The sequence below is a fragment of the Gymnoscopelus braueri genome (genome assembly GCF_963280865.1).
Source record: "Gymnoscopelus braueri genome assembly, chromosome: 4".
Classification (NCBI taxonomy): domain Eukaryota; kingdom Metazoa; phylum Chordata; class Actinopteri; order Myctophiformes; family Myctophidae; genus Gymnoscopelus; species Gymnoscopelus braueri.
Window position 1 is genome coordinate 18,090,583 of NC_137605.1, and position 10,000 is coordinate 18,100,582.

Genomic DNA, 10,000 nt, shown 5'->3' on the forward strand with positions numbered 1-10,000 from the left:
TGAGCACTGAAAACCGATTGAATGTCTCAATTTTCATTTTATTTAACGATGTACCTCTACATGACTGTAATGTAATGTAAAGTATGACCAAATATATGGAGGGGGAAATCACAGACTGAGGTGAAAAGTAAGCAATTACAAATGTGTGTCAGTTTTCTTTTGTCTTTTTTCTTTACACTGATGCCTTAATTGTTATAGTTAAGTCTTCAATATGGCATACTCTGTGTGTGTGTGTGTGTGTGTGTGTGTGTGTGTGTGTGTGTGTGTGTGTGTGTGTGTGTGTGTGTGTGCGTGCGTGCGTGCGTGCGTGCGTGCGTGCGTGCGTGCGCGTGCGCGCGCGTGTGCATACTAAAGTGAAAAAGAGAACAAGCGAGAACCAAACTCACAAGAACCCAGTGATTCATCTGATTTAGAAAATGTCTGTGTCATACTTTAGCTTTATTTGCAAAGAGGCTAAGAACTAATTCACTTTCTGTCTCTCTTTCAAGTCCTAGCCGAAATATAATTTGGGCTTTCTCTGTGAATGTATTCATCTATTTCAATTTCCGAGAAAAGGAGCCTTGCCGACATCGGTGTAAAAATAACCTCCCACTGCCAGGCCAATGACCAGAACTTCCTTATCAAGCCCCTGCTATGTGCTGCAGCACACTGCTAACAAAAACAGACCCTCTGTTATATTATATACAGTATATACGGTACATACATATACAGTACAGTATATACTGTATATATACAATATACATACACACACACACACAGTCACACACACATACTATATACCATATATCGGCAACACACATAAAAAAAGAAAACGCAAGATAATGATAATTAGGACAAAATAATGTAACACCATGACTGTTACACCAGCTAATGAGAAGGCCCTAACCTTCAGTGCACCAACACAGTGGTGTAGAGACTAATTCCCTCTCCTAGGGACTCCCCACATAATTATAAAAAAATTATAATGATAATAATGATAATAATGATAATAATAATAATAATAATAATAAAAAAAGGGTTATTTGATTCAGTGAAAAATGGAAAACAAAGCGGCCTCTCTCTTAGGTCATTTATTTTGTACAGAGCTACAATTTAAGAATGTGCTTTTACTCAAGAGCAAAACATAAAATGCTCCAAAGTATATTTCCTTAACAACTGCAGCATACTTTACAGTTAGAATTCGCTCGCATAATTTCTCGTGAAATGCTTTTTCACCGAACGCACACAGTCAACACTATGTAAATCTGCTTGTTGTACTGTATGTCCTGTTCCTGCTATTAGAATAATTGCTGGCCTTTTCACAAATCCTCAAAAACTTCTAAAGTAATCTTCTCTAGTGGTCAATGGATTCTCAGACAACCACACACACACACACACACACACACACACACACACACACACACACACACACACACACACACACACACACACACACACACACACACACACACACACACACACACGCACACACAGCAAGCAAATCTGACCTGTCCCGGGCCGTCCCATGATGATATCCTTGCGTGGCGCAGGGTGCAGGCTCTCTGCAGGGAGGATGAGGGGCAGCAGGGCGGTAGGAGACGGGTGACAGGGCACCGGTTGCTGGACCTCACCTCCAAACCCCTCTCTGCCCCCTGGCGGGCTGGCGTTAGGCTGGCTGAGCACGGACGCCGTGACCACGGGGCTGACCGTGAGCGACAGAGTGTGTACTAGGCTGGGGTTGGTTGGCGCGGGGGCGCCGGCAGTGGGCAGGGAGGGCGGGGTTCGAGAGACCAGCACCAGAGTCGGGGCGGGGCTCCTCAGGAGGACGGCGCCGTTGGCGGCGTTGATGGGAACGGGCACCTGGAGGCCGGCAACGGGCTGAGGGGGGAGGGCAGTGAGGCCGGCCTCTTTGGAGGAGGAGGACGAGGAGATCATCATCAGCTCCCCTCCGTTTCCCCCCGCGCCGCCTCCCGCTCCTCTCCCCAGGGGACACTCGGTGAACTTGGCCAACGGAACCTCGGGGTTCCGCACGATGACCGGGGAGTCCCGCAAGGCCTGCTGGGAGACAGGGACCGCGCGTCGGTGCCCCCCCTCCGGGGGGAGGGGAGAGGGGGCGGTGGGCGACGCCAGGAGAGGAGGAGGGGACGTGGCCGTGGCAGTGGAGGAGGAGGAGGGGGGCTGAGCGGAGGAGGGGGTGGCGACTCCCCGCGGACGGGGGAAGGTGGGCGTGTGCGTGCACGAGTGCGAGGCGGGCGTCTGTGGGGAGAGCACCCTGAACGAGCTGCTGAGCTCCCCCTGCTCCGGCTCCGTCTTGGGCGTGTAGTCGTGGTGGTGCGAGGAGGGGGGAGGAGGCAGGGGAGGAGGGGCGTCTGGCTTACGCCTGCTCGGGCTCATGGGCACCGTGAACGTCAGGTTAGTATGAAAGGAGGGCTGGATGCCTGTCGTCTGTCTCTCTCCTCCTCCTACCCCGCCGCCGCCTGGGACCGGACCTTTGCCACCTCCTCCGCCCCCTGTCCCGCTGGGCTGCCGGTGTCTGCGGTGGGAGAGGACGGGCGAGGCGGTGATGGGAGAGAAGTTGGCCGGCCGAAAGAGGGGCGAGGGCGAGGGGGAGGGGGCGGGGGAGAAGGGCGACTGGTTGGAGATGGGGGAGAAGGAAGGGGTGCACGAGCGCGAGCTCCCCAGAGACACCAGCATGGTGGCGGCCTCGCACTCGTCGAAGTCGAAGCGGGAGGAGAGCTCGTGGGGCAGCAGCGAGGGGAGGACAAGCCGCGGCCTGGAGTCCCCGCCCCGGCTGCTGCTCCCGGCCTCGCTGCTCTCCCTGGACGTGTCGTCCCAGTCGAACTCGCTGCTCGCTCTCCCCCGCAGGTCGGAGGGAGTCACCGTGCCCGAGCTGCTCCCTCCTCTCTCTCCTCCCCCGCCTCCCGCCGCCGCCTCCATCTCCTTGGTCCTCATGGACAGGTGTCGGGAGCAGTATCCTCGGCGCTGTGACTCCTTCATGCAGCCGTCCCGCGAACACAGCCTCCTCCACTGCTTGCCGTTGAACTTCTTGCGGATGCCGTTGGGCGTGCACACCACATCGCCCTTCTTGTACTTCTGCTGCACGAGCGACAGGGGGGTCCGCGAGCGCGACGACGCAGAGGAGGACCCCGAGCCACCGCCACCACCGCTGCCGCCGCCACCGCCGCCGCCACCGCCGGGCGTGGGAGTCTGTGTGGGCGTGGACTTGGACGACGCCAGGCTGGGTAAGGCCGGGGAGGAGGGGGGAGGCTGGGGGCTGGCCAGGGTGGCGAGATGCGGGGGTCCTCCCAGGCTGCGGACCACGGCCAGGTGCGGGGAGGAGGGTGGAGGGTAGCCGGGGGGCTTGGAGAGGATGTGTCGGTGCTGAGGGGTCCCCGTCCTGGGCTTGGGGGTGCCGGCGAGGCCCATGTTAAAGCGGGACACCTCCATGTCTTCCTCCGGGGTGCTTGGCGGCTGTTTCTGTCCCTCTTCGTGACCGTGGGCTCTGCCGGCCGCTGCGCCCGCCGTCACGTCGGCAGCGGGATGGACGGGTGGATGCAGGGTCCCGTAGTGATGCCCCCCGACCAACACCACCCCCGGGGGGGAGAAGCCGTGCCCCAGTCTGCCGCCCCCTGGTCCCAAAGCGCCCATGCCGATACTCAACTGGCACACCTCCCTCTCCACCTCCATCTCCTCCCGACGCTCCCGCTCCTCCCTCTCCCGCTCCTTCTCCCTCCCTCCGTCCAGCTGCGGGACTTCCCAGGGAGGCGTGAGGAGTCTCAGGCTCTGTCTGGACACCCACACGGCCTGGGCTTTGGCTCGCCTCTTCTCCTCCTCCTCCGCGCTCTCCCCTCCCACCTCCTCCCCCTCCTCCTCCTCCTCCAGAGTGTCTCTGTCCTCGCTGAGGAGCACCCGGTAAGGGAAGGACACGGCAGGGTGCGGGTCCACCTGGGACACCACTCCTTCTCTGTACACCAGCGGACCCCCGTCCTCCCCGCCTCCGAAAGGCACACACACTCGGGTTGCCGCGGCTACGGCGGCCGTGCCGGGCGGGGGCGCGTCCAAAATGAACTCCACGGAGCTCTCGTTCCCTGCCGACGACGTCGTCGAGGCTCCGCCGCGGAAGGGGTACTGCGTTAGCCCCTCCTCCCCTTGGAGCTGGATGTCCACACTCCCCCCGTTCACCCTGCGCACCACCCCGGGCCGAAACACCGGGGACAGGGCTCCCGAGTCTCTCTCCCTGCCCCGGCCAGCGACTCCGCCGCTGTTCCTCCTCAACCGGCGAGCCAGGACCCTCTGGTTCTTCAGACCCTTGGCCAGGGCTTCTGCCAAACCCTCTGACAGAGTGACTTCTCTGGAGAGGGCGTTGAGGAGGGGAGGCAGGTGCAGGGGGCTCTTCTGACGGTGGTTTGGCACCGTGGTGTCCGTGGCCTCCAGGTCGGCAGAGTGTTCACTGGCTGTGTCGGTGGAGGACGAGCGTGTGGAGTGAGACCCGCCCCCCTCCGTTCCCACTTCCCCAGCTTGGGGTTCTCTGTCCTGGGGAGCGACTGTCCTGGGAGCTCCGTCCTCCATGGAGGAGACTCCCGTAAGACGACTGGTGTCTGTAGCTTTTCCCTCGTCAACTGGTGCCAAAGGCTGATTTCCTGAGCTAGAATTATTTCTACTACTATTACTGCTGCTATTGCTAATACTAGAACTACTGTTGCTACTGTTAGCAGTGGCATTGACACCACCACCACCACCAGTACTTGCACTGTTACTATTTGTATTACTGTTGATGCTACTGCTGATGCTATTATTAATAATGCTGTGAATGGTCATGCTGTGCAAGCTGTTACTTTTACTGTTACTTGTGTCATTGTAGTAACTGTTGTGTGTAGGCCCCGCGGTCAGGACGCTAGCATTAGCGTTGCTAGCAAAGTGCTCATAGGTGTACTTCTTCTTGGGGACGCGGGCTTTGAACGTGGCCGTCTTCCTGCTGGACACTGAGCAGGGGGCGGGGCTCTGATTGGCGGACAAGCGATTGGCGGGCGTGGCCGTGGATGGCGACATTGGGTTGGGGTTTGAGGTAGGTGTGGCTATGGAATGGTTTGAAGGGGCGCTGTCGCCGTTGGTCCCCACTGTTTTCTTCTTCTTCTCTTCGTCCTCCTCCTCCTCTTTTTTCTCCGTCTTCTCTTCCTTCTTCTTCACATCTTTCGCTGCACTTTTCCCCAGCTCCTCGGGGTCCTCCTTCTTCGGCGTGTCGCTGTTTGCGACCGCCTCTTTCAGGGAGCCGATGGGGGCCACGGTGGTGGGCGGGGCGTGATTGCCTGCAGACGGTGGAGCGGTGGCGGGTTTGGAGGGTGTGTGCTGCGGGGTTTTGGTGGGGGTCTCCCTCTTGACTCTGTCTCTCCTCGCGTCTTTCTCTGGCGCCGCCTGGGAGCCCCCTCCTCTCCTTCTGCCCCCCCGGCCCCTGGCGGTCGGCGGCGAGCGGCCTCCGTGTTTCTTTAATGGCCTCATCCCTTCTTTACTTTCACTTTTTTCCCCGCTTTCGCCTTTATTCCACTGACTTTCGCCGCGCTCCTTTTTTTTTCTTACGTTTCTAAGGCACCCCTTGTTCTTCTGTCTTTCCACCTCTGTCTTTCTCTCTTGTGCCTGGTTTGCCGTCCTTGTTCCTTCTCCGTACTGTGGGCTGAAAAAGAAGGAATAGAAAAACAGAAAGAAGAGAGGGAGAGAGAGAGGGAGGGAGAGGGAGAGAGAGAGAGAGTGAGAGTGAGAGAGAGAGAGGGAGAGAGTGAGAGAGAGAGAGGGAGAGAGAGAGAGAGAGTGAGGGAGAGAGAGAGAGGGGTATTAGACAGGTGGTCATTTATTATGTTCATCATCAGAAATGGCTGAGATTAGAAATGATGTCATAGCTGGAAGTCTGTGCTGCACTCAGCCTCACACAGTGACACACGCTGCCTCGGTATCTGTGTGTGTGTGTGTGTGTGTGTGTGTGTGTGTGTGTGTGTGTGTGTGTGTGTGTGTGTGTGTGTGTGTGTGTGTGTGTGTGTGTGTGTGTGTGTGTGTGTGTGTGTGTGTGTGTGTTGTGTACACACTAACTCCATACATCAGTGATTCATTCCAAAATGAGGCAACCACCATATTTCTTCTGCCATTGACACGTACTACTTGTACGAAATTGATTGTTGGCGTGAAAATAAAACACGCTAGGGGTTATATTGTATTCCTAAAATCCTGAGTCATGATTCAGATAGAAGGCCCCTTCCTTATAAAACAGCTCTATATGTTGAAGATAGGGTCATAAAACTGGGTTTTTAAAATATCGAGGGATGAAAAGAAACCACACACAATAAAATGCTCAGTGTTAATTCAACTCTGAAAAAAAATAATTGACAGAGGAGTCCCGGAGATTTAACCCATTAAGACCAAGAACGCATCTGTGTCATTTTAAGATTTCTTTGGCTATTCAAAAATTGCAGATATACAAGCTCATATATGAGCTTGTATATCTGCATTTTTTTTTAATCGTGAAAAATGTGTGCAAATCTTTGAATATATATATATTTTTTAAAGCAAAAAAATTTCACTAAAATCTTTGCTTCTGGGGGTCCCTGGGACAACATATTTTGAGATGGGGGTCCGCGGCCATATACATATAATTTTGGGGGCCCTTGACATGAAAAAGTTTGAGAACCACTGATATTATTATAGTAACATAAGTGTTTGCTTCTGGGGGGTCCCTGGAACAACATATTTTGAGATGGGGGTCCGCGGCGAATTACATATCATTTTGGGGGCCCTTCACATGAAAAAGTTTGAGAACCACTGATATTATTATAGCAACATAAGTGTTTCAGAAAATTGTTAGGATTTAGAAGACATTTGTAGAATCCCCCAGAAGCAAAGATTTGAGTTACAAAGGTTCGCTTTAAAAAATATATATATTCAAAGATTTGCACAGGGTTAGGGATTAAAAAACAACACGATTAAAAATAAAAACAATAGCAGATCTACAAGTTCATAGCGTGGCACTCGGTGCCTATGAGCTGTCTATGAGCTTGTATATCTGTTATTTTTGAATAGCCAAAGAAATGTAAAAAATGACACAGTCAGACGCTTTCCCGGTCTAAATGGGGTTAAAGCTATGTAACGTTCCACATCTACCCCGGATTTGAACCCGGGTCTCTGCTCAAGTGCTGAAAATGTTACCTTTGAGCCAATAGACCCTGCCTGCTTGCTCAGGGGATCCATTTTATCTTGACCTTCAGGTCAACATTTGTGTCAAACCAGAAACAGGATCGTGTCAAAGGTCATGTCTCACCTAGACACAGGATCTAAATGTCTCAATAGAAAAGCAGGGAGACAAAATAAAACCACCCCAATATAAGTTATATTGTATTAACATACTCAACCATACAGATTGGACAAAAGTACATGTTATTCATTACAAAAAAAAAGTTACATAGTGCTGCTTTAACTGGGGATGATGAAAAAGAATGAATAATGCAATGAAAATGGGATTCAGTTAATTATGTCACAGTAAATTAGCCTAATTTAAAGGTAGGGTAAGTGATTTTCTTTGGTTAAAATAAGTGTTAAATAGCTCTATATTCTGATAGTACTCATTGCTATAGAGTGTTTGTTCAGTAAAAGGAGTCTCCTTGTCTCTCCAGCTCTTTATAAAACAGAAAATGCTTTTTCGTTTCAGTTTCAGTTTCATTTCCAATTTTATCCAATCAGGATAGAGAACTCAATCAGGATATAGATTAAACAAGTGAAATTGGAAGTGATGACACTAAGAAATGAGCAGGCAAAATTGGAACTGGAACACTATAAAAATGAAGCTTAAAAATGGGTACTTTCTCCTGATTGGCTGAGATTTTGACACCTACCGGAAAATGTATTTTCTGTTTATTAAAGAGCTGCAGAGACGGGGAGACTCCTGTTACTGAACAAACACTCTATAGCAATGATTACTATCACAATATAGTGCTTTAACCTTTTAACAAAATACTTATTTGTTTTAACCCAAAAAATATCACTTACCCTACCTTTAAGGTTTAAAATTTTTTTTTAATTAAAGGTTAAAAGAGAGATAGTTTGTTGGGGAAGACACACGGAGAAAAGGGGGAAAAAAACATGAGATGAAAATATTACATTGTTAGGAACTATAATTTGATTCATATACTGTAAGTACGTTTGAGCATGACTCCACTTTCCAAACCAATGCACATGCAAAAAAAGCATCCTGTGTGTGTGTGTGTGTGTGTGTGTGTGTGTGTGTGTGTGTGTGTGTGTGTGTGTGTGTGTGTGTGTCACGTGTGTGTGTGTGTGTGTGTGTGTGTGTGTGTGTGTGTGTGTGTGTGTGTGTGTGTGTGTGTGTGTGTGTGTGTGTGTGTGTGTGTGTGTGTGTGTGTGTGTGTGCGCACACTGAGAACTAAATGACTCCATACGCATCACACTACCCACAAAATGTACACACACACACACACACACACACGCACACACACACACGCACACGCACACGCACACGCACACGCACACGCACACGCACACGCACACGCACACACATACTCTCTTAGCCTTATACTACAGGTCACCTGATCTGCTCTCCCTAACCCCTCCGGTAACTGACACACTGTGTATGACGGGGAAGCTTTCTCACACCACGTTGTATAGACAGTCCACAACATACTACTGTGCTGTGCATAGGCTACTACTGTATGTAACAGGTCTGGAGGTGACCACTGAGAGGTCACACAGAGATTGAGAGAGACATACAGAAAGAGAAAGAGAGAGAGAGAGAGAGAGAGAGAGAGAGAGAGAGAGAGAGAGAGAGAGAGAGAGAGAGAGAGAGAGAGAGAGAGAGAGAGAGAGAGTATATGCAGCTGTTTGGCTGTTCAAACAGGCTTTCGCTGTGTATTCACTAGGCACTGGGAATTTCCACAGTCGTTGAAGCACGCACACGAAGGCCTCTCTCTCTCGCTCTCTCTTCTCTTTCACTCTTTTCTCTGCATCTCTCAAGTCTTGCCCCGTCTGCTGTTCTTTACATCCGTCCCTCTCTCTCCATCTCACACATGAGGATGTTTTGGAGGAGGAGGAGGGAGGGGGAAAAAAGGCAACAAATTTAGAATAATCTTCCGTGTCGTAATGTGCTCAAACTGGGAGAAATTAAAAGGCTGGCACAGGATGAGGCGTGCTCACTGAGGCAAAACAACAAAGAGTAGGAAACTGTGGCACAAACACACACATGAACACAGGCACGCATGCGCACACACACACACACACACACACACACACACACACACACACACACACACACACACACACACACACACACACACACACACACACACACACACACACACAGCTATTCATACAGTCACAAACATGTAGTCTACACACACATTAATAAGCATTGGAAAAACAAAGACCTATACTGTACAAACACAACAGTCATTTCGAGACTAGCACACATACATACGCACATACGCACACACACACACACACACACACACACACACACAGTCACGCACACACGCACACGCACACGCACCTGCACATCCTGTCCTGGACAGAGGAAAAGTTGGTCACACGTCACGCATTAGCCTACACACCCTACAGTGACCATGTGTTTTAATGTTTGTTTGCAGGGACAAAAACAGCAGCCAATGAAGACTAGTCACGGCCTGCTGCCACTTCCTGCCGTACGCCATAACATGTCTTCCTGTTCGTGCATCAACTCCCAAAGTCATTCTAGCACTCATCATTCAAACGTTCCATTTAGACCTCTGCCCTCTCACACACACACACACACACACACACACACACACACACACACACACACACACACACACACACACACACACACACACACACACACACACACACACACACACACACATATTTGTACATATTAAATTATATTACTGACATATTTAATAACTTCAAAGCTAGCTTAGCTTGTGGATCTACTATTTCCAACAAAAAAGAAATTAATGCATGAAACATTTTCAACAATTATGCAAAGTAATTGTGATCA

The 10,000-nt window shown here is 50.9% G+C and overlaps 1 protein-coding gene across 1 annotated transcript in view; it reads right to left on the reverse strand.

Annotated features, from left to right (window-relative positions):
• The window catches only part of cicb (capicua transcriptional repressor b), a 59,640-nt gene that overhangs the window by 42,869 nt on the left and 6,771 nt on the right, over positions 1-10,000 (reverse strand). Inside the window, exon 2 of the mRNA XM_080425627.1 lies at positions 1,488-5,647. Coding sequence (XP_080281753.1) covers positions 1,488-5,475 — 3,988 coding nt within the window. The 5' untranslated portion in view covers positions 5,476-5,647. The remainder of the gene's footprint in view (positions 1-1,487; positions 5,648-10,000) is intronic.